Source organism: Anticarsia gemmatalis, chromosome 30 (genome assembly GCF_050436995.1).
Source record: "Anticarsia gemmatalis isolate Benzon Research Colony breed Stoneville strain chromosome 30, ilAntGemm2 primary, whole genome shotgun sequence".
NCBI classification, from domain to species: Eukaryota; Metazoa; Arthropoda; class Insecta; order Lepidoptera; family Erebidae; genus Anticarsia; species Anticarsia gemmatalis.
The window spans coordinates 366,091-392,551 of NC_134774.1; the positions used below are offsets into that span (position 1 = coordinate 366,091).

The window sequence follows — 26,461 nt, forward strand, 5'->3', positions numbered from 1 at the left end:
GCAAATTGTAAACAACTTTGTATTACACTACACGGCATCCGTGCTTGACACAGCTGACATTTCTTAACCTACTTCAAAAAAGGAGGAGGTGATTTCGTATTTATTTTCTGAAAAGTGTTTTTCAGATATTTATTAAATGCGTTGCTTTGTAGGTATACGGTATGATATATATGCTAAAAATGAAATTTAGCTTTTGTGCTTTGTGATACTCAAGTGTAAACATACTGGTGATAAGTCTACCGTCAATGCGTATGCTTATAGACCGTGGTACTACCAGTGCAGTGGGCACATAGCTGTATTGGAATCGTATTGGAAAATATTTTACTTGGAGATCAGCTCTGTGGTTTTAAAGCCATACATTTAAAACCACCGAAGCATAAAATAAAATATAATTAATTTACTTTTAAACGCATATTTAAAACTAATTTAACTTATAACAATCATGCTATTAAAATCAGAATTAATTTGTCACGTAATTTTCCCGCGCTACGCCATTGTTCAAAGACAATAGAGTTATCATTCAAAGTAGGCTCGCTTGACACAAGGCAACGACATGACGTCAAAGTGCCAAGCCCCCGCGCACACCTCTCGTTTTTTAAACTATGTAGCCGCTAAAGCGCTTCATCCTTCGATTAATAATTAAAATTTAAAGGAAAAATACCCATTGAATAGATTATGACTAACTATCTATCTGTAGATAGACTATAAGAAACACGGATATGATGGATAACTCATTCGTGAATAAATGAATCTTATAAGACAGAAAGTGTAAATGAAAAATCTAGTAATAAGATTTTTTTACAGAACACCACGACTTGTAGATTTCACTTGTAAATATATTTAATTCTTTACATATAGATTTTGATAGATTTGTTTAATAACGCAAAATATTTTTTTTCGTTTGAAAACCGACCGTACCGGAACTAATGGTGACAACACAAGATATTATTTACTGGGCCTCCGCTACCTACGCCCCTTTAAATACATTTAGGAGTGCTATTATTAAAATTAATCATCAAAGTTCAAGGCCATTCAATTAAAATACAGTCCAGCGCTTTTAGCTACAGATTCAGCGGACATCCTGAACCGGTTATTTCGTGACGTCACCAGCGTACCGAAGCGCATTTCCTTTGAATCGCGCGTCACTTCATTATAAGCCGGGAGTTGGGACACGCCGCGCATGCGTTCCGCGCGATACCAATACCGCGAATTTCAATACTATTTCAACAATTTTTATTATTTGTTCAAGTGAAAATCAGTGTGCTGTGTCAAAAATAAATTGAAAATTGAGTGTTTTGCGTTAAAAGTGTTGTGAGGAGTTTGGAATTCTCAATTATGGCGGTAAAGTCCAAAGTTTTGTTTTCACTTCTTAAAATAAATTTCGGGGGCGTAACTGTGTTTATCTGCGTTATTTTAGGCGAAATTTTGCGGTTAATGGTGTTGCTTTTACTTACAAACTATGCATATGTTAAATACTTATAAAAATATTGTTATTACGCGTATCTGTTTTTAAAACACGATCGTCTGTTTTGCCAGACTTGTATTGCACCTGTTTGTAAAGGTTCCACGCGGTTAAATGCACCATTCTCGATGTTTTATTCAACATTTAACCCTGTTGTATGTTTCTATTCATAAAATAAGTATAGATAGTGAATTCCTATCTGAAAACGGGATTGTGGCCGCGTGCGCAAGCTGGCGCGTCTACCGTGGGATCAACCGGTTCCGAATAATGTAATAATTTATAGCATTTCAATTTATTATCTGTTTCAATATGGATCTATTCTTATTTAAATAACATCTTAATAAAATAAACTAATATTTGAGTTGTTTATTAGAATGGAAACTTAAAAACGAATTTTCAAATCGGCAAATCCTATAAGACATCGGCATTGATTGGAATAAATCACCCGAGGTGTGGCCTGTGGGTCACTGGTGAGTGCAGGTTAAAGGGGATTGTCCTCTCAAATTGTCTGAGATAAGTGAAAAATCTTACATGACGCCGGGGTAAATTTCAAGATGTTTATTAAAAGTAGCTCTGCTTCAATCCAATTAGGTACCTATCTAGCTTAAAAACAACAACTTCAAAATAGGAACATTAGTTTCGGAGTTACTACAATACACAAACATCTTACAAACCACTAGTTAAGTTATAGTTTGAAAACGAACTGCGAGATATGTTTAATAACAGCTTCAATTCGCAATAAATACGATCTACAGATCTATGCGCTTACCGTTGTGAGCACGTAACGGGACTCGATTTACCAAACACTATCATAGAATTTATTAGACACTAGCTGACCCGCGCAACTTCGCTTGCGTCACCTAAGAGAATGGGTAAAAATGTTCCCCGTTTTTGTAACATTTTTCGTTGCTACTCCGCTCCTAATGACCGTAGCGTGATGTTATATAGCCTATAGCCTTCCTCGATTAATGGGCTATCTAACACTGAAAGAATTTTTCAAATCGGACCAGTAGTTCCTGAGATTTGCGCGTTCAAACAAACAAACAAACTCTTCAGCTTTATTATATTAAGTATAGATTTAGCTCGGAGAAGGTAACTTTACGCAGTCTCCAGACTTTTCGAAGTCACCTACCTATTTGGTATTAATTTGACTGGTTTTCAGTACCCAAAGGATAGAAACGGGACCCTATGATTGAGACATCGCTGTCTTATCGCTGTATCTCATAAACCGTAATAGCTAGGAAGCTGAAATTTTCACAAATTATGTTTTTCCTTTGCCGCTACAACAAAAAATACTTACAAAAAAATATTAAGGTCCCCATGCATTAAAACGTGGGTTCTTTTCGTATTTTTGCTACGGAACCCGTCGTGCGCGAGTCCAACTCGCACTTGGCCGGTTTTTTATGTACACTCGGGCACATTCTCTACTATACATAGGTAAGTAAAGTGTAATTCTACTGGGACTATAGTCGTGAGGTAGTGACTAGTGACACAAATGTTTCTGTAGCGGAACGCGCATTCTATGCCAAGGCTCCGGGGTCGTGGGCTCGATTCCCGTCTGATACGAATTACGTGGTCCGCATTGTGAGGCTTTTGGACTTGAGTAGAACTTGGACTTGCATTGTTTAAGACGAAACAAGCCTACATCTTTAAGTATAACAGGCATGATGTTATGTACCTATGTTGTATGTAAATTTTGTAAAGAATGTATCAAATTCTATAAAAAGCAATCGCGATATAGCTTCAAGATCAAATTTTCAAACAAAAATGATTACTTAACTGTCATAAGCAATTACATAGTAAGAAAAAGAAGTTTGTGGTTAGTGACCATCTAAAAAATTATGGTCACTGAGGCCAGTGTACGTCGAGGACATGTGTTTATACCACAATACCTGAAGCGTTAAGATACAATCATGTTACTTTCTAAATTCAATAAAAACCTCTTGAATCTCAGGGTTGTCGAAAGCTATAAAGTAGCACCTCCCACGTAACTGGTCGACGTTTCGAACCCAAGGCCGCACACCAATGACTTTTTTAAGTTATTTGTGTACTAGAAATAATTATTATCACTTGTACCAACGGTGAAGGATAACATCGTGCAACGATGCAACCTTGTATGCCTGAGAGTTCTTTAGATCAGTTCTTGAAGGTATGCAAAGTCCCCAATCCGCATTTGGCCAGCGTGGTGGAGTCATGGTCTAACCCGTCCCTTCTTACGGCAGGGGAGCCTTGCCTAGCAGTCGAGGCGCCCATAGCCAGTTGCGCTCACCGGTCGGTAAACGATCCATGGGTTAAGCAAGCGTAGTCAGTCGATAGATGGGTGACCGCATAGTGGTATTTGAACTGAGCGTCTCCGTGCTTCGGACGGCACGTCAAAAGTCGATCCCCGTTGTTGTTTATTGCCGCTAAGTAAGCCACGTCAAAGGCCTTCGGGCAGCTTGAACAACTTTGACACTAGCTTGACCACTAACCATACGATAAGAAAGAAGAGACCTGTATCCTGCATTAGAACAGTAATAGATTAATTAATTGAACAGGTGTTGGCAACCCTAAGTGAGGCCGTTGCTCTAATAAGTCTCGCTCTGTAAAACATCGCAAGACGGTTGCATTTATATCAAAACAATATCAATGACCATATTGGTGTTTCCGACTGCTTAACGTGAGGCTTCAATTCCCAGTTTTGGCAAAGTGTTAATGATCATTCCAATTTAGGTATGTTAGAATATAATATTATAAAGCTGAAGAGTTTGTTTGTTTGAACGCGCTAGTCTCAGGAACTACTGGTCCGAAAAATTAATGCAGTGTTAGATAGCCCATTGAGCGAGGAAGGTTATAGGCTACATATCATCACGCTCCGACCAGTTGGAGCAGAGAAGCATTTACAAATGTTACAAAAACGGGGAAAGTCTTGGCCCATTCTTTCTTATGTGACGCAAGCGAAGTTGCGCGGGTCAGCTAGTGTTAGAATATTTCTCAACAGCCCCGAGTATGGGCACAGTTTCGCCCCCTTTTATATGGGACTAAGATTGTTAATAGCGAAACATGAGTATATCTAAATATATATCATTCAAAGGTGACTGACTGACATAGTGATCTATCAACGCACAGCCCAAACCACTGAACGGATCGAGCTGAAATTTGAAAAGCTGGAAAGAAAGGAATTTGTAAAATAGCTAAGAAAGGATTTTGATCAATTGTACCCCCAGGGGATAAAATAGGTTTGAAAGTTTGTATGAAAATTCTCAAGTCGCAAACCACGCGGAGGAAGTTGCGGGCAAAAGCTAGTTAGTAACATATACTTTTGCTTTTTTTTAGCGCCGCGTGTGACGGGCTCGAATCCCACCCGGAACAAATATTTGTGTGATGAGCACGGGTATTTGTTCTGAGCCTGAATGTTAATTTATCTATATAAGTATGTATTTAGAAGTATATAAGTTTTTTATCAGTTGTCTGATTACCATAGTACAAGCTCTGCTTAGTTTGGAATCAGATGACCGTGTGTGAGTTGTCCCGCAATATTTATTTATTTATATTATTATTATTTATACATCTTCGGGTATAACCGTCATGATATTGTGTATATACATGTACCTATGTACGTTTATCAATCATCTACCCACCCTGCCATTATACTATTGCGATAATAAAAAAACTATTTAATTTCAAATCAGTAATTTATGTTACATTTCGTCATACTACAAGCCATAATACAGTGACGTATGAAATACGTGCTCAACTATGTGTAAGAATATCAACTAAGAAATAAACGATGATTAATATATGGTTTTACGAATCTTATTTACTTTGAAAGACTTTAGACTTTGTACTTTAACTTGCAGACTATTTGCTTGGCAACTATAGAGCCTTTTATGTATGCGAGATTTGTAGCTTTGGGGGTATATAATTTTAGAAATTGTGTTTTCAACTTTTCTGGACTCGGACTGGACGGTCCCTTTTTCTAGAATATTTAAAGGAGAATGGGCAAAATAGTATGGAGCCTGGGCGATCCGCGGCCAAACTTGATTTTGGTATTTTTTAATGTAGTTTGGTCCTATAATTACTGTGTAGAAGTTTTATTGCCGCGACGCACTTATATGACGAATAAAATACATTTTTGTTTTTGAGCACTTTTAATAGTATAAAACTATTTCTTATATTGCATACAAATATAGACATTATTAGTATTCGAACAATCATTACAAGTAAATATATAAATATCGTAAGTAAACATCTTGCTTTTCTATAACATATTCACTGAGACGACTTATCTGTTGTTCATGATCTTCTTCTTATTAGAAGAAGCCTGTCTTGAATGCTCAGCTCAATAACGAGGCGTTCATAGCCAGTTGCGCTCACTGGTCGGTAAACGATATGTAGGTTAAGCAGCCGTTGGCGCGGTCATGCTATAGATGGGTGATCGCATTGTGGTATTTGAACTGAGCGTCTCCGTGCTTCGGAGGGCACGTAAAAAGTCGGTCCCGGTTGTTGTCAACTAAGATAACAGTCGTTAAGCCATGTCAAATGTGTCACGTCGAAAAAAGGCTGATCGCCGGTTATACTTTGGAATGCTGCTCTTTGTCTATTCTTATTGTTACGATTTTCAACTTCTAACTGCCTCTGTGGCGCGGTCGGTAGTATATGCGACTGCGGTGCGAGAGGTCTCGGGTTCGAATCCTGGGTCGGGCCAAAAAGTATTTTCTGAGATTTTCTGTTAAGAATTTCCTAGAGATTGCCCGGAGTTAGGAAGTTGAGGTCGAAGACCTCCGTGCCTCGGAGAGCACGTAAAGCCGTCGGTCCTGCGCCTGACCTCTCACCGGTCGTGTCGGTTATCCGTCCCACCAAACTATGAGAGTGATGGAATAGAGAGTGTACCTGTGTATTGTGCACACACTTGGACACTATAAACAAAGTCCTGCACAGATGGCCAGGTTCAATGAAACTGACCGCCGTAGCCGTATATCGGCTAGGAGGACATTATTATATTGTTACGATTGTTATTTATGTTGATGGCATCGTTATAAGAAGATGTAACGTTATTACACAAAGCTAAATGCATTACAGACACGAAATAAACTTTATTATGTTCTATGAAATTCTATTATATTTACATGTAAATATATTGTTACCTAAAAGGATTGCAGCGAAACGTTCTTAGTAAAAGATGTTTCTAGTTATCATTACTTTAATTTGACACTACTTTCATTAATGGCCGCCGACCGCCCAGAAGTGCCCATTCTCCTTTAGTGGTTATTAATGAATGTTTATACAGGGTGTCCCAAAACTCAACGATAATCCGTGACAGGATGAAAGGCCAAGTTATACCGGTACAAGGAAAAACAAAATAAAAAATCCATATCACTTAGTTCAGCAATAATAGACACTTTTCAAAAAAGTTGAAATTCCACAACCTTGGTCGCATTTTCAAGCCCTGCGATGCGAAGTTAAGTTTTAGTGAGTCATGGTTTACAAAAATATCGTTAGTTAACTAAAATGATAATCGTTTTAGTTAGTTAAAAATGTATATACATTTTTATATCTTTATTATTTATCATCATGAAACCTATGTTTTAGTACATCAGTGTCCCGCAGGCTTATTTCGTTTGCAATATTGCACCTCATTGTACTTATATTTGCGAAAAGACCGTGCTACAACCGGATAAATTAATTGTTATTATTAAATTATCTCGCGACTTACGTAATAATGTAGGCTCACCGTGTAACCACATTAGCACATTGGGATAAGGCATTTGAACTATATTTTTAGACTTGTACTAAAAAAAAGTAACTCTCCTGATATTTCGTTTCACGATGGATCAGGGAGAGTAATCACTCCGAACAAAATATGAACTCGGGAGGATAAGGCATTATAAAAACTGCTTCCAATTTAACTTTTTAGCCAGATTTGACTGCAATAAAATAACTAACAAATATTGCAAATTTATAAATTAGGTTATGACCCATTCTCTCTTAAGTGACGCAAGCGAAGTTGCGCGGGTTTGCCAAGTTCTGGTCAACAACCTTATAGATAGCACTATGTAATGTTGAGTCGTTTACACGACAGAAGAAGTTCTATACAAACATACAAACTTTTCACCCAAATGTACTCAGATAATCGGTTCAGTAGCTCAGCTCAGCTCTAAATTAAACACATTATCTTTTACAAACAAAAGGCAAATCCCATCTTCATGGTAACAGTAGACCACACATGGATAAACAATACTGTAGGAAGTGACGTCACACAACAATGGCTGCCCTACACATGTTCTTAGAATACAACTGTACACATCAGACCGGCTGTAAATGGCCCCAATATATGTAGTTCCAAACGCTCGTTCCCTTCAAGAACTCTCGAGCATGTAAAATTGTATCACGATGTTTATCTTCTATATCCATGCTATCCATACTAATATTATTAATGCAAAAGTAACTCTGTCTGTCTGTCTGTTACTCAATCACGCCTAAACTACTGAACCAATTTGCATGAAATTTGGTATGGAGACATTGATACCCGAGAAAGGACCTAGGCAATATTTCATCACGCTACGACCAAAAGGAGCAGAGTACCAGTAAAAAATGTTACAAAGACGGGAAAAAATTTCACCCATTCTCTCTTATTGGACGCAAGCGAAGTTGCACGGGTCAGCTAGTCTTCTATACTTCGAAAAGTCATTGTATTGCCAAACTTTATCAGAATCGTTAAAGTTATTTCGCTTTTGCTCAGAAGAATTTCTTATTGTACTCGTTTAAAAATTAATCTATACTAATATAATAAAGCTGAAGAGTTTGTTTGTTTGTTTGTTTGTTTGTTTGAACGCGCTAATCTCCGGAACTACTGATCCGATTTGAAAAATTCTTTCAGTGTTAGATAGTCCATTTATTGAGGAAGGTTATAGGCTATATATCATCACGCTACGACCAAAAGGAGCAGAGTAACAGTAAAAAATGTTACAAAAACGGGGAAAATTTTGACCCATTCTCTCTTACGTGACGCAAGCGAAGTTGCGCGGGTCAGCTAGTTTTGGATAAAAGCATAGCTTTTTAAACATCACCACTTACAACTACAATCATAACTTAACTCGCAACCGGCGGTCCTGTAGAACAACATGAATGAGGCAAGGGAAGTTAGCCAGGATCGTACAAAGTGGGGTTTTTTAGTCTCTGTCTATCCCTATCGTAAAAAAGCGAATTATGTAGTAGGTATGTATGTTATAACTAAATGTAGCGTTCAAGGAAAAACAATGAATTCACAGGAAATATGATAAAAAACACAATAGGAACAACGGTAGAGTAATTAATAACGCGATGACTTCATCTCATTAATATTATATAGAGTTTATATGTACATACTAGCTGACCCGCGCAACTTCGCTTGCGTCACCTAAGAGAATGGGTCAAAATTTTCCCCGTTTTTGTAACATTTTTCGTTGCTACTCCGCTCCTAATGACCGTAGCGTGATGTTATATAGCCTATAGCCTTCCTCGATAAATGGGCTATCTAACACTGAAAGAATTTTTCAAATCGGACCCGTAGTTCCTGAGATTAGCGCGTTCAAACAAACAAACTCTTTAGCTTTGTAATATTAGTATAGAATGCCTACTATTCTACGATAGTGTTATCTTACTTACATATATTTTAAATTCGAAGGTTTGTAAGTTATGGATGTGTTTTTGTATAAAAAAAACTATTTGACAGTTTTTAATTAAATTTGGTACACCGCTAGCTTATAAATGTTAAAGAATTTCCGTACGTGGGTCTAAGCAAGACTAAATTTCATGAAATTTAAGAGTCCCAAATTTTACCAAAATCCTTCAAGTAGTTTTGTCGTGAAAGAGTCAAAATATCTATTCCACAAACTTTCGCATTTATAACACTAATAGAGTGTTTCATCCCGGGTTTAAATATGCAAAATTTCATGAAAATTAGTGCCTAGTTGTTTGAATGGATCTTCTAGGATGCGGTTACCCTGAACCAGAAGACTACAGGCTGCTTCCGGTGGGGTGCATAGCAAAACTGATAAGTTTTGCCCGTCTAGAGTAGCAAAGGAGGGGGTGACACAAAGGATCAGGAATAGTCGAAGTGTCAGCCAGGCATTAACTGGCCCACCCCTAAGATAAGATAAGAAACAGAAATATTTCGAATTCCAAAATTAGGGCGCTTATTCAATTGCACAAATTGGTATCGAATTCGATAAGAACACTTGCTTGCAAGTTTTCGAGGTAGACCTATTGAGGTCAAAGATACTTGTCCGTTAGACCTCACAGCGTTAGGCCAAACCCCCACCCCTAAGATAAGATAAGATGAGCCTAGTTGTTCAGTGTTGGTCTCAACCAGTCTTAACTAAGAACTGTTGTAAATAAGTGTGTACATTAACGCCTACGTACGGCCATTTCCGATCACATTCTATGGGTGGAATATAAAATTTATTAGCTCTTATTTCTAGTTTGTTATTTAAATGAGGCATTAAACTGTTTTGGGAGTACGTGGACTTACGTGGTAACGTGTACAGCCAAGTGGCACTTCTGTTACGTGTCGGTGGTAGGCTGTGTGCTGTTCAAAGGTGTTGGGTTCGAATACTAGATTGGGTTAAAAAATCTAGCCTCCTATACCTCAAAGTCATTCAGAATATAAACTTATCACAGTGCAATTTTCCATCAAATTCATTCAAGTTTTTGCATAAAAGCAAAAATCTTGTCTACTTACATACATGAAAATCATTCTTGAACGGAAAATTCATGAGTTCTTTCACGCAATCTCTTCTGAATGTATTCTAATAAAGTTCAGTCAAATAAATAAGTTCCTCTTTTCTTGAAGTTGGTTCAAATATGTAGGTACCCCAGATTCATATACCACTAGAGGCCGCCCGCGACTTCATCCGCGTGAAGACCCTTCCCTTTGGGAACTCCGGGATAAAAAGTAGCCTAATTGTTATTCTGGGTTTTCAGCTACCTATATACCAAATTTCATCGTAATCGGTTCAGAGTATTTGCGTGAAAGAGTAACAAACATCCATACATACATTCTCACAAACTTTCGCAATCATAATATAAGTAGGATAGTAGGATTAACCTGCATCCAATGCCCAAATGTATGGTTAACTATCTCGAACCCAGGACCTCTAGATCACAATACCACGTTTCAAACTACAGAGGCAGTCATTCAAAAGATGATGTAATAATTAAAATAACATACATACATACATACATCTGTAATCATTTGTAGATGAGATAATCTAAATTTAGCTGTATGAATGACATACAGTTTTTGGTAGTAAAGTCGAAGGCCACATGTTAGGATTATGCTAAAAACTTGTATTGAAACTTTTGCAGTCCATCGTGAATATTATTTTTTTGTATTTTTTTTTATTAGATGACACATCTCGCGAGTGTTTTGCAAATTGAACAAGGTGTCTTAGGGGCTAGTTTCGGATAAAATAAACCGAATCTGAACAATGGCTGGTGTCGTCCTGGCCGATTACGGCTACGGCGGCCAGTTTCATTGAAACCAGACTACTGTGCAGGACTTTGTTAATGTCAAAGTACAATCAGACCCGAAACAATTTGTGGGAATAATTGTTCCGTGGGTAAAGTCCGAGATGTCCCCTCTAACACTCTAACAATGTCCTTCGGGGTGACAATTGGGAATAAAAGTAGGATGGGAATCGAGGTCACGACCTCCCGACGCAATGGCGACCTTAACCACTGCGCCATCGAGGTACAGTCAATCTGGTAATCTTTGAATCATTTGAGTAACATTGGCAGTGGGAAAGTTTGCAAAACTAAAATAAACTTTTATCAATAGTGTTGGTTTCATACGAAAAAATAATGGAAACTAGTTCATATTCCCACCGTCAATGTTACCCGAATGATTCAAAGTTACCCAGATTGACGTTAGTCTGTCAGCATTTCTTGGTCATAAAGCACTCATATCCTTCTTCAAGATTCGTCCAAAAAAAGCCCAACAGGTTTGAAAGTAGTATTCATGCGAAGGTCAAAATTTCAATGACATTTACTATATACTGTCACCGTGACATAATATCGCTATTTCTGAGTATATAATAATAAACGCATGAATATTTAATAGCTGTTATGTACAATGGAGTTTGCCGTCATGAGCACGATATCGAAGCTTTACCGTGTATGTATAACTAGTTTCTGTCCTCGACTTCGTTCGCATAAAGATATATTCCGGGGTAAAAAGTATCAAAGGTGACTGACTGACATTGTGATCAACGCGCAGCCCAAACCACTGAACGGATCGGGCTGAAATGTTACATGCAGGTAGATGTTATGACGTAAGCATCCGCTAAGAAAGGATTTTGAACAATTCTACTCCCAAGAGGATAAAATAGGGGATAAAATCTTGTATGAAAATTCTGTCATAAGTCACAGACCACGCGGACGAAGTTGCGGGCAAAAGCTACTGCGTTTATATTAATGGACGGGCTCCGTGGCGCAGTGGTTAAGGTAGTCGCCACGCCACGTCTTGGGCTCGATTCCCATACGGAACGAATTTTCGTGCGATCCACAAATAGTTGTTCCAGGTCTAGTTGTACTTAGTGTTCGTTGTTTGTATGTTTGTAAAAGTTCTCGCGACACAAGAGCAATTCTCAGTGTAGGAGTTGACTACTTAACTATTTTAAAAAAACATGCTGTGCCGACTCCACGCCATATGGGATAATTACTAGAAAAAAAACAAAAGTTTGGTTTACATCTATATTAATCTATACTAATATTATAAAGCTGAAGAGTTTATTTGTTTGTTCGAACGCGCTTATCTCAGAAACTAATGATGCGGCTTTAAAAAAATATTTTACTGTTTTTAGGAGTGGAGTAACAACGAAAAATTAAAAAAAAACGGGGAATTTATTACCCGAGACGCAAGCGAAGCTGCGCGGGTCAGCTAGTAGTAACTATTGAAGGTCTCAGTACGAGAGTTAGGGACACCTTTTATAAAGGTCAAAGACCTTTAAACGTACAAAACGAAAAAGAGCAGAAGTTTTGTTCAAATAGGCTTAGTTGTGTGGCTAGAACCGGTCAGTGAGTGAGTCATTTTCTCTAGTAGGTACACGAGTCCTTCGTTCAGTCGTGACGGAATGTGGATGTTATCTTACAAAAAGTGAAGGTCAATGACCTCAACGGAGATTAGTTTAAAGAGAACATGAATAAGGAGAGATTTGAGAAAGAATCGCGTTGAGAAATCGGCTCTAATTTATAAAAATATGATATTTTAGTGTATGTCTGTTTAAATAAATATCATTGGACACACACGGACATTAAATTCCGAACTTATTTCTTATTAAAAAAATAAATAAATAGAAGCCTATGTGTTATTCTGAGTCTTCAGCTACATACATACATATACCAATTTTCATCGTAATCGGTTCAGTTGCATTTGTGTGAAAGAGTAACAAACATACATAAATAAATAAATATTATTGGACAATTCACACATGGTCATTTGATTCCAAACTAAGCAGAGCTTGTACTATGGTCACCAAATAACTGATAAACATACTTATATACTTCTAAAAACATACTTATATAGGTACATTTACATCCAGGCTCACAAACTTTCGCATTTGTAATATTAGTAGGACATTGTATGTAGGTATGTCTTAGCGTCGAACCTAAATATATTCGGCTAGCTCCATAAACTAACGTAACTGGTTCACGTTTGTACGTAAATTCAGATGGTTATATTTAGCTGAAGTAAACTGCATGCTATATGTAGGCCTTTAATGCAAGCTGATGAAAACTTGGTCGTGTTTCATAATAAACGTTTTGGGAATAACTCTCGGTGAACTGATTCTGAACTAAGTTGAGCATCTACTGTTGTAAACAGATCTATACTATTACTAGCGGACCCGACAGACGTTGTCCTGTCTACACGTCTTTAATTTGAAAATTTTACGGGACAGACTAAAAATATTTGACACTGCGATGGTAGCGCCGTCTGTCGGGTCCAATGTAAAACATTCCAAAATCAACAACTACTAATAAATTAAAAATTAATTAAAAAAATATTGTGCAGCGGACAAAATTGTGAACGTAAACCATTCTCAGATCCCCTTGAACACACACAAAAAATTTCATCAAAATCGGTCGAGTCGTTTAAGAGAAGTTCAGTAACATACACACTTACAGAAGAAATAATAAAGCTTGAACGCGCTAATCTCTTAAACCGCCAGAGTGCACTTAAAATTGAAACAATTTAAAGGACATTAGAATATTTAGCTTTATATTAAGTTTTTTTCTAATTGGCACACAACAATAAGGTCCTACAGCTTGATTAAAACTACAGGGTGACATGTCTGCAAAATGCCACGGGACTCCGGCCGAAAGGGGCCCCCGATCATAGGAGAATCCCAACTCTCAACATTTATTATTTATCCTACATGTTAAGTAAAAAAAAGTAAAAAAAATGTATTAAAAATTCAATGAATTTGTAAAAAAAAGTTCACCTTTTTTATATAAGGGCGACCCATCCGTTGAATTTGCCACGGGCCTCGAACGGTGTAGTTACACCACTGCCGGGACTGCCTGTCGTAAGCAGGCACTTATTTTAAAGGAGATTATTTTGTTCCAGGGCATGAATCTCCGGCTGGCATTCGCCATAGTGTCATCAGCTTGCTGGTCTGCCTTCCAGCATGGTTACAATACAGGAGTTATGAATGCACCACAAGCTGTAAGTATTACGACATTATTAAGTCACTGCCTCCGTAACGCAGAGGTTTAGGTCGCCACGCCGCTACCATTGCGATGAGAGGTCGTGGGTCCGATTCCTACACGGAACAGTTAATTGTGCGATTCGCAAATTGTTTCGGATCCGATTGTACTTTGTGTCCGTTGTTTGTAGGTTTGTATACTCCCCGCGACACAAAAGCAATTATTCGTGCTGGAGTTGTCTTTTTTAACCCATTACAGTTCCACTGCTGGGCAAGGATCTGCTCCCGAACGAGGGGTAAGGCCTTGAGTCCACCACGCTGCCCAAGTGCGGGTTGAGACTTTGCATGCCCTCAATAAATGTAAAAAAAATGATAGAATGGGTTGTGGAGGTCAGATAGGCAGTCACTCCATGTAAAACACTGGTATTCAGCTACATCCGGTGAGACTGGAAGCCGACTCCAACATAGGAAGAAAGGCTAGACTGATGATAACATAACTTGGAACAGTCATCGGTGTGTTGCCTCGACCACTTGCGTAGATACCAACTTATAGCTAATTAATATGATTTTTATATATATTTACAGATAATGTCGGAATGGCTTCAGAAGGACGTATTATCCGGTACCAACACGTCTATACCAGCGATAGACGACCCTAAAGTGACCACAGTGATGTCCATAGCTGTATCTATTTATTGCGTCGGGGGCATGATTGGCGGCATCGTTACCGGGTTCATTGCTGACAGGTTAGTAGGGTTACTGAAAAAGTATGTTTTTAATAAGAATAAAATAGTATAACTACTATACACAATACACTTTTTTTTTTAGCCCATTAATGTCCCACTGCTGGGCAAGGGTCTCCTCCCGCGAGGGAGGGGTTTGGCCTTGAGTCCACCACGCTGGCCAAGTGCGGGTTGGGGACTATGCATGCCTCAATAAATGTTTTAGTAATACAATAACAAAACTAAAATAGTTAGTTAAACACATTTGTGTTTTGTAATTCTCACAAAAAATATCATGTTTTTGAAAACTACAATAAAAATTACAAAATACCGACTTCAAACCAAAATTTTAGTAACGTTGCGCCTTATCTATCATCAATATATCAAAGTAACGCATTTTAAAGGACATTTCAAAAACAAAAATCTGATCTGGATAAAAAAATGGACCCATTGGGAATCAACATCTTTAAAAAAGTTATGTTATGACAAACATTAAAACATACAGATTATTAATTGAGAATATGATATTTTTTAAGCCGTCGTGTAAGGTTGCACTGCAACTGTGGGGAGTTGGTGCAGGCTGCAGTGACTCGAGGAAATTGATTTCGCATGAAAGTCTCTATTCTATAATCAGACAGACTGGACCTCCGTGTCGCGGTCCCACACGGAATAAATATTTGTGCGATCCATAGTTGTTTCGGGTCTGATTGTAGTTAGGCGTCTGTTGTTTCTATGTTTGTAAAAGTCCCCGCGACACAAAAGCAATTCTTTGCCCCGCACTAAGAATTGCTTTTGCGTCGCGGGGACTTAATCAAAGGAAAGAAAGGCATTCCTTACCATACTGTATATAGGTACTTTAAAACCTTCAATATAATTTTTCTACTTACAGGTTTGGCAGAAAAGGTGGTCTATTACTGAACAATATAATAGTACTGATCGCAGCTCTTTTCGAAGGAACATCTAAGCTGGCCAACTCAGCTGAACTACTCATTGTAGGAAGGTTTGTATCTTTTCTTATCAAAATTGATATTAACGTAGTCACCTCGCCGCAATAACTGTAGCGTCGCATTTGGTGGACTCGAATCCCACCCGGAGCAAATATTTGTGTGATGAGCACGAGTATCTGTTCTGAGCCTGGTCGTTAATGTATCTATATAAGTATGTATTTACAAGTATATAAGTATGTTTGTCAGTTATCTGGTTACAGTACAAGCTTGGAATCAAATGACCGTGTGAGAAGTTGTCCAATGGTAATTTTCAAAGAGCTTTGACAGTCGTTAACAGTAGTTAGAAGCTTGAAAGTCTGACAACCAGTCTTACCGAGAGGTATCGTGTTATATCTCAGGTAACTGTGTTGTGGAGGTCCGATAGACGTTCTCTACTAATTTCGACTATTAATTTTGCTATAGAAAAAAATTACACGAAAATCTGTTCAGCGCCTCTACCGAGTTCCGTAAGAACTAATTTGGCAGTACATTTTAAATGTCAAACTCTCGATTCTCGACAGTACAGACTATACAGAATTGCGCTACTTTTGTTCCAGACTGCTGATAGGTGTGAACAACGGTTTAAACGCAGGCCTAGCTCCTATGTACCTCGCAGAAATATCTCCCGTGTCGCTACGAGGATCTGTAAGTAAACTTTATCTATACTTATCTATACTAATCTATACTATATACTATATACTTTCATTCATTCATTCATACTATACTATATACTATATATACTATAATATTATTATATTATTTATTATTATTTATTATTATTTATTATTAATTATTAATATTATAAAGCTGAAGAGTTTGTTTGTTCGAACGCGCTAATCCCACGAACTACTGGTCCGATTTGAAAAATTATTTCAGTGTTAGATAGTCCATATATCGAGGAAGGCTATAGGCTATATAACATCACGGTAAGACCAATAGGAGCAGAGTACCAGTGAAAAATGTTACAAAAACGGGGAAAAGTGTGACCCAATCTCTCTTATGTGACGCAAGCTAGGTTGCGCGGGTCAGCTAGTATAAATTTATGACTCAAGGACCAACCCCTCCCTCTCGTTTGGAAGGAGACCCTTGCCCTGCAGTGGGACAGTAATTGAGAAAAAAATATGCCATATTAAAAAACGGAACTTTCTAATTTAGTTTCTTTGTTCAAGTTGTACGCGTATATACATTCCGGTGTCAATTTTTTTATCTATACTAATATTATAAAGCTGAAGAGTTTGTTTGTTTGTTTGATTGTTTGTTTGTTTGTTTGTTTGAACGCGCTAATCTCAGGAATTACTGGTCCGATTTGAAAAATTCTTTCATAATATTATAAAGCTGAAGAGTTTGTTTGTTTGTTTGATTGTTTGTTTGTTTGTTTGTTTGTTTGAACGCGCTAATCTCAGGAATTACTGGTCCGATTTGAAAAATTCTTTCATAATATTATAAAGCTGAAGAGTTTGTTTGTTTGTTTGATTGTTTGTTTGTTTGTTTGTTTGAACGCGCTAATCTCAGGAATTACTGGTCCGATTTGAAAAATTCTTTCAATGTTAGATAGACCATTTATCGAGAAAGGCTATAGGCTATATATCATCACGGTGCGACCAATAGGAGCAGAGTACCAGTTAAAAATGTTACAAAAACGGGGAAAATTATAACTCTCTTATGTGATGCAAGCGAAGTTGCGTGCGGGTCAGCTAGTTTATAATATCAGTAGGAGCAGTAAGCCAATATATTTTATTACTTCTTTCCAGATAGGCACAGTATACCAGCTAGTGATCACAATCACCATCCTTCTATCTCAAATCTTGGGCCTGCAGTCCATCCTGGGCACCGCTGAGGGCTGGCCATGGTTGCTGGCAGCCACGGCCGTACCGGCAGTCATACAGTGTGTCACACTACCTATATGTCCGGAGTCGCCGAAGTACTTGCTGCTGAATAAGGGACAAGAGTTGCATGCTCAGAGAGGTACGTACAAGGACTTTTAAAGCCTATCTATACTAATATTATAAAGCTGAAGAGTTTGTTGGTTTGAACGCGCTAATCTCAAGAACTACTGCTCCGATTTGAATCCATAGTAGCAGAGTAGTAGTAGCAGAGTACCAGTAAAAAATGTTACAAAAACGGGGAAAAATTTCACCCATTCTCTCTTATTCGACGCAAGCGAAGTTGCGCGGGTCAGCTAGTAATTAATAATCTTTCAGTGTTAGATAGCCCATTTATCGAGGAAGGCTATAGGCTATATAACATCACGCTAACGGCCATTCGGAGCGGAATACCAGTAAAAAATGTTACAAAAGTGGGGAAAATTTTGACCATTCTCTCTTATTTGACGCAAGCGAAGTTGCCCGGGTCAGCTAGTAGATAATATAACCGATAGATAAGGTGACAAATAATTCACAAAATGTCAACTCATAAGGTAATCAGGTGGAATAGGGTAGGACTACCAGTCAAATCAACTTCTCTTTATGTCAAAAATACATTTTAGTATAGGGATACGAAATAGTGACGTCACAGTTTCGTATTTTCGTTGGTATCAAATGAGTGCCTAATATAATGTATTCCGTCTGTAGTAATTACAATTTAAAAATTTTATATGAACCTTTTATGAATACAAGTTTAATAATTTTTCGTTAACCCAGTCAACTACAAAATTCTCTCATTAATGTGGTACGCCACCAACACTCTCTATTATGTAGGTCAATAACCCTTTACATATCTCTCCCCCTTACCCTCCAGTCTCTCTCACCTCTATATTACTCAATAATGAATGTTTTTCATTTGCAGCGCTGAACTGGCTGAGAGGAGACGTGGCCGTTCACGGCGAGATGGAAGAAATGCATCAGGTAATACAGGAACTCCAGACATCCTCCTTACACCTCCTCCATCCTTCAAGATGTTGCTCTATCAATCACTTAAACATTACAATGTAACGGGGAGGGGGAGAAATTACCCCCGCAGCTCGTGAGACATCTTTAACATGTAAGAGTTGGGTCTAGCAGGGGGTCTAGGGGCAGCATTAAACCCCCTAACACTCTGAAGACGCTTTTAAATATTATATCTGTGGGGGTCTGAGATGGTTTTACTACAAGGAGGGGTATACCCCCCTCTAGAAAGAAAGTTTAGGATGTTATATGGGGGGGTGGCATATTGTTGGGGAACACTATTATATTGATGGGGGTCAGAGATTTTGTGGAGAGGGAGTGATTTTTATACACCTCCTCTAAAACACACATGAAATGTATACTATATAATAACCCCCTATAACCTTCAGGAGGCAGAAAAGAACAAGGTGACAAAGCGCGTGACGCTGCGCGAGTTGTTCGGCAACAGACAGCTGCGTCAGCCGCTGCTCATCGCGCTGGTCGTGATGATAGCGCAGCAGCTGTCCGGCATCAACGCTGCCATATTCTTCTCCACCGACATCTTTAGAAAGGTCAAGCTGACCCATGAGCAGTCACAGTATGCTACCCTTGGTAAGTGCATTTACCCCCGGTTTCTGAGGTACATTTAGCAATAGTTTATCTATTCAATAGCGTTAAAATAAATAAAATAAATTTAACCCATTAATGTCCCACTGCTGGGCAAGGGTCTCTTCCCGTAATGAGGGAGGGGTTAGGCCTTGAGTCAGCGTTAAAACTCATGCAAAAAAACGATTTGAATAGATAAACTACCGCTAAATGTACTCAGAAACCGGGGGTTAATCAATGTAAATATGGTATATATAAAGGTGACTGACTGACTGACGCCCGGTTTCTGAGGCACATTTAGCGGTAGTTTATCTATTCAATAGCGTTTAAGCTGATATGAACATGTCAGTTTGAATAGATAAACTACCGCTAAATGTACTCAGAAACCGGGTAATAGTGATCTATCAACGCACAGCCAAAACCAATAGACGGATCAGGCTGAAATTTGACATGCAGGTAGATGTTATGACGTAGGCATCCGCTTACAAAGGATTTTGATCAATTTCGCCCCTAAAGGGATAACATAGAGATTGAAAATTGGTATGAAACTTCGTCAATTTTAAACCGATCGGGCAAAGACTTTGCATGCAAAGAGCTACTATGACATACTCGTAAGTATCCTCTAAGAAACGATTTTAATAAATTTGATCCCTAAAGGGATAAAATAGGGGGTGAGAGTTTGTATAAATTTTCTTAAATTTATGAATGACTAGCTGACCCGCGCAACTACGCTTGCGTCACATAAGAGAGAATGAGTCATAATTTTCCCCGTTTTTGTTACATTTTTCGTTGTTACTTCGCTCCTAATGGCCGTAGCGTGATGTTATATAGCCTATAGCCTTCCTCGATAAATGGGCTATATTACACTGAAAGAATTTTTCAAATCGGACCAGTAGATCCTGAGATTAGCGCGTTCAAACAAACTCTTCAGCTTTATAATATTAGTATAGATGATTGTTACTAATTATTTACAGTAAATATTGTTATGTTCTAGGTATGGGAGCCATGAACGTAATAATGACAGTAGTCAGTTTGTTCCTCGTGGAAGCCTGTGGTCGCAAGAGTCTTCTGCTCACCGGCTTCGCGGGCATGTTTGTATGTACCGTCGGCTTTGTGGCAGCTTATATGTATGTAAGTATCGCTATGTACACCATTTTGAGGCGCCCATAGCCAGTTGTGCTCAACGGTCGGTTAACGATTTGTGGGTTAAGCAATTGGCGCGGTTATTCTATAGATGGGTGACCGCATAGTGCCATTTAAGATGATCTCCGTACTTCGGAGGGCACGTAAAAAGTCGGTCCCGGTTGTTGTCAATTAAGATAACAGTCGTTAAGCCACGTCAAAGGCGTTCGGGGGCTTGAACAACTTTGTTACAAGGTTGACCACTAACCAATCTAACCATACGATAAGAAGAAGGAAAAAGTACACTATTTATTACATTACCCGACTGCGAGAAGATGGTAATGTGTGTTTCAGCCGTGTAAAACTATATATAATTCAGTCGTTTTATTACTCGACTGCGAGAAAAGCAGGGTTATTATGTGTTTTTCAGTCGAAGAAATGTGTCGTATGTTAGTTGACTATCAGTCAAATCAGCTACTCTTGAAATGTCGAAAACATAGCTTAGTATAGACATACTACATATTGTCGTATGTTTGTTAGTATCAAATGACTTCTTAATATAATGTTTCAGTCTTGTAATAATATTAATTTTAACATTATTGACGAAAATAATTACAAGTTCAATCATTTTTCGTTAACCCAGTCAACTACCCAATAATATTACCCGCACTAAAATGAACGCAGCGATTTATCCCTAATGTACCTCGAGGTCACTGACCTTTAGGTCACCAACCTTGAACTTGAGGTCATTGACACTGACCGTTAGGTCACGGACCTAGAACTAATATATTAAATTATTTAACGAGTATTTTTTTAGTTGTTAATGTATCTATATAAGTATGTGAGAAGTATATAATTATTTTATCAGTTATTTGGTTACATACAATTTTCCTTAGTTTGGAGACAAATACTCGTGCTCATCACACAAATATTTGTAGGGTGGGATTCGAACCCATCACACACGGCGCTACGGTTATTGCGGCCGTGTTAACCACTGCGCCAAACGTGCAGTTAATATATTGATTAATATTCTTTATTTCTGTTATATTTCAGTCTCATATAGCTTGGGTGTCGTATCTATGCATCGTGCTGATCATTCTGTTCGTGGTGATGTTCGCGGTCGGACCCGGCTCTATACCCTGGTTCCTTGTAACTGGTCAGTATACAGTATTAATACTAATAAAAGTATGTATTTTCATCGTTATTACTTGGTCAATTTTTCATACTTAATAAGGATTTATTTTAATTCTTAATAGGAAGCAATTTTTACAAACATATTACATACAATATTTACGAATTACATGAAAGTTATTAAGTTGTAATCATTGGTATAGATTCAAGTACTTTAATTGTATATTTTTTCTGTCTGTTATTCTTAGGATTTGCGTTGCTTTAAACTTCCAATTAATAATTGTTATTTTTATTTTGGTCTCTGCCTACCACTACGGGAAAAATTGATATTATGTATGTATTTGCACTTATTTCATTCAAAACTAGATTTCTTTTATGTATAACAGGTTGTTTAAAAATAATGGTGCAAGCGAAATAAAGCGATATTTTTCTCAATTACTCAGCTAAATAATTTCTATATGTACCGTTTTCAGAGCTGTTCAATCAGAACTCCCGGCCGGCCGCGTCGTCGGTCGCGGTGACTGTCAACTGGACCGCGAACTTCCTCGTCGGTCTTAGTTTCTTACCTCTTTCTGTAAGTATTCACCTTCGTTTCTTTACTACTTCTTTGGTCTAAGCCAGTGGTTCCCAACCAGTGGTCCGTGGAAGACAAAATATGGTCCGCGAATGTTTTCAGGACGATAATATTACACTTTATTTTGAATATACTTACATAGTGGTCCCTGCTAACAAGAATAATATAAAAGTGGTCCTTGACTAAAAAAAGGTTGGGAACCTCTGGTCTGAGCCGTAGACTTGAGTATTTTGTTTATTAAGACAACTCCCGCACTAAGAATAGCTCTTGTGTCGCGGGGACTTTTACAAACATACAAACAACATACAAACAACGTACAACCAGACATGAAACAATTATTTGTGAATCGTACAAATAATTGCTCTGCGTGGGAATCCAACCCACGATCTCTCGACACAATAGTAGTAGCGCGGTAACAACTTTAATCACTGCGCCATTACATGGAAAATCCTTGTTAATGGCGGAAAGTGGGTATAAAAGGCGTGATTTTATTAAAAATAATTAAAAACCATTTATTAACAGTCCACAGTTGTACAAATATAAGATCAGTAATTTAAGCCACACTAGGCATAGCGTGTTTCAAAGATTTTAGGCGACTGGTAGGACTATAGGTACTTACAAAGTAAAGGTTTTATTATTATTATGCAATAGCTGACCCGTGCAACTTCGCTTGCGTCACATAAGAAAGAATAGGTCATAATTTTCACCGCTTTTGTAACATTTTTTACTGGAAAGAATTTTTCAAATCGGACCAGTAGTTCCCGAGATTAGCGCGTTCAAACAAACTCTTCAGCTTTATAATATTAGTATAGATGATAAATGATTATTTTTTGTTCACAGTTACAACTGGGCGCCAACGTGTTTTTAATATTCGCTATACTACAGCTTATATTTATGTTTTTCATATACTTTAAAGTGCCTGAAACTAAGAACAAGACTGTGGAAGAAATCACTGCTATGTTCAGACAGCAGATGTAATGTAGCTATATTCAGTGTGTACTGTTAAAAATTAGATTTTTACTGGTTGAAATTTGTTTTGACTGGACAAAAGTAATACTAGATTTTGACTGGAGAAAATAGATTTTAATTGGACAAAAAATTGGTTTTGACTGGTCAAAATTGGTTTGGTTTGGTCAGAATTAATTTGACTGGGCAATTTTTTTTAGACGGTGTAAAATTTACTTTTTCTTCTACAAAATTGGTTTGGATTTTGACTGGACAAAATTGGCTTTCTCTGTATAAAACTTAAATTAGTTTTTAACATAACTAATGTTGTCCAATCATTGTTTTGACTAGAGAAAAGTGGACTTTATTCGGTAAACCTGGATTTAACTGGATAGAGCTAGGTTTTCCTAGATTAATTTAAAATTGCCTTGAATGTTACTGACGAAATATGGAATTGTTTTAATAATTGACTAGTTAAAATACTTTATTTTCCTAGATTGAACTAGTCGATTCGTAGCTCAGTAACTAGCTATTCAATAGCGTTTAAACTCATATAAAAAAACGCTATTGAATAGATAAACTACCGTTAAATGTACCTCAGAAACCGAGGGTTAGACGTATATTTTCCACAATTAGCCGGTTTCAATATCATATCTTTAGTAACGATAAACCTATCTGGATAGATATTCTTTTAATTCAAGTAGCTTGAGACAAGTTATCTAAGGTAAAATGCAAGATAATTTTCCTATCTGAAGATACAATATTGAAACCGTTTCCTCATATATAAATAGTCATATCATTATTATTTTAGTAATAATTAATAATGTACTTAAATATAATAAGTTATTGATAATTATTTTCATCACAAATCAATAATAATGTAGCGGTTTAAAAGTATCATTTAAAATCAAAACTTTTGAAAGTCCAACTGAAATATTAGTTCCTATTGTTCACGCTAGGGGCGCTTATCAGTTAATCATATATTTTTTTCTACTCGGATGTCGATAGTATTAGGAAATCGCTTCCAGTTTCATATTATGTATTTTAGCAAAGATAACTTGTTAAGGGAGAGCAAGCGAAACAGTAACGCTTTTTACACATATTTGGTTGGGCAATATTGATCGAACAACAAAACCGACTCGACTCACTTGTTCGGCTTGTGTCGATCGGGTTCATCTACACATATTCGATTTCGCGGACGATTAATGCCGAATTGAATATGTATGTAGCCTAGCCTTACTGTATAAATGGCTATTTCAATATCTATGTAATATTTAAATTATTTTGCTCAAGAAATATCTTATGGGGAGCTATAATACAACTTATTTATTACATCTAAATATTTATGATCTGATATTACGATCTGAAGTTATGATAAGTTTTAATATACTAAAGTAGGACCATCGAAATGATAAATATAACAATTACAATCATTTGTAATCGATAAAAATGCAAATTAAAACTTTGTACAAATGTTCGGAACTCTTTAATAAATAAATAAATTTAACCCATTAATGTCCCACTGCTGGGCAAGGGTCTCCTCCCGTAATGAGGGAGGGACTCGGAAACTCGGAACTCTTTATCAGATAAATAAATAAATAAGTCTTATTTATTTAAAAACTAACGCATACGCAAAAGAACAGCTTGTTTCAATTGTATCGCAAGGTTTGTTATTTCCTTTTATTTTGTTTCGATGGTGCTTTAGTCTTATGTATGTCGCGAACAAATCGTTATATATTTATAATTAAGAGGATATTTTGTAATACTTTGTTAAGAAAATAAAATACTCAATCTTTTGACTTTCGTTTTATTATGACATTCATTACTATAAGGCGGTGGTCGCTTGAAGAAAATCGTTGAGTATCCAACAAAATCCATCAAGCGGAAATAAGGTATCGTGACGTCACTTCACTATATTTCTATACTAAAATATGTTTTCAACATTTCATAAAGAGTAGCTGATTTGACTGTTGACAAGTGCCCAGTTTTGAATTTTCGTTGTTATCAAATGAGTGTCTAATAAAATGTTTCAACGTTATTTACGAAAATAATTTCATAGCGTGAGCATTTTTAGATGAATCTTTTGCGAGTACAAGTTTAATAATTGTCCGTTCTTTTGTATACGGTTAATTTTTAAAAATATTTTTTTCAAATTGTAAGTAGATGTAAATATTTAAAATTGAACATAAATAAATAAATACACTTTAATATAAAAGTAAGAACCTTTCGAGACAGAAACCACATAATAATTTTATATTAATATTATTTATACACAAATATTATTTATTTTATTAGGCACTCATTTGATACCAAACCAACCGGAAACAAGAATTGCGCCGTACTTCTATACTAAGTGTTTTTTTTTATATTTCGCTGCTTTAAAACTAAAGTGCTACAAATCAAAAAATCTTAATTCCCTTTTATTACAAAAAAATACATTTTATTAGGTATATTAATATTTATTGAAAAAAAAACGATTAATTTCGCCCTATAAGCAATAAAAAAAACACTTATTTTTTATAAACCCGATGAAATGAAAGTTTTAATAATTAAAATGAGTTTTTAAATTTTGATTTGAGGTCCTTTGTTTTAAAGCAACGATTTTATAAAGAGTAGCTGATTTGACTTAAGTCAACTACCCAATTGAAATTTGAATTGAATTATTTATGAATGGATATGAATTATTAATGAATAAATGAATTATTAATGAATATATGAATTGTTAACGAATATATGAATTTTTGATGAATGGGGGTAGGCGGGGTTGATTCATTCTCTCCTGCGCATGAAGAGGTGGAGTTTCCTGGAGTGGTGACGCTTAACGTAGATGCTGATTGGTTAGTATGTAACGATGGCCGTCATCTTACCTTGTAGTAGTAGCTTGCTAGTACCAGGAGAACAGACGATCCGAGGTGGTATTGTATCAAGCGCGCGACGCCTACGATGAGAACTCTTACTAGTTTATGTATCCCTAATGTTTTATTAAGTTGAATTAGCTTTTGAAAGACGTAAACTGATCATATCGGTGATGTCTTGTATTTTTGATATTTCGCTGCTTTGAAACTAAAAGGCTATACAAATCAAAAAATCTTAATTGCCTTTTCAGAAAGCCCCTAGGACCCCTAGGACCTGCCCGTTTTGACGGGTAGCGCATTGATCGCCACTGTAAGAGGCCCACAAGCCTGAAACAGTTTACCCACCGCCCAAAGGGGCAGTGTGAGCCAAACCACGTTCAATTCTCTTTTATTGTAAACGATTACATTTTATCAGGTGTATATTAAAATAATAAAAAAGACTTCCAACAATTTCGCACTATAACCAATGAAAAAATATTTTTTTTATAAACCCTGTAAAATGAAGATTTTTAAACTGAAAAGGAGGTTTTTA

General features: G+C 37.0%; 1 protein-coding gene across 1 annotated transcript; it reads left to right on the forward strand.

Annotated features, from left to right (window-relative positions):
- The first annotated feature begins 1,138 nt into the window (after positions 1-1,138).
- On the forward strand, positions 1,139-24,870 carry LOC142985661 (solute carrier family 2, facilitated glucose transporter member 1-like). Its single transcript, XM_076133966.1, has 12 exons — positions 1,139-1,341; positions 14,049-14,147; positions 14,713-14,873; positions 15,739-15,849; positions 16,393-16,480; positions 17,587-17,800; positions 18,620-18,678; positions 19,107-19,308; positions 20,297-20,433; positions 21,478-21,580; positions 22,029-22,129; positions 22,970-24,870. The coding sequence occupies exons 1-12, from the start codon at positions 1,336-1,338 to the stop codon at positions 23,105-23,107; spliced, it is 1,419 nt and encodes a 472-aa protein (XP_075990081.1). The 5' UTR covers positions 1,139-1,335; the 3' UTR covers positions 23,108-24,870.
- Positions 24,871-26,461: the final 1,591 nt, after the last annotated feature.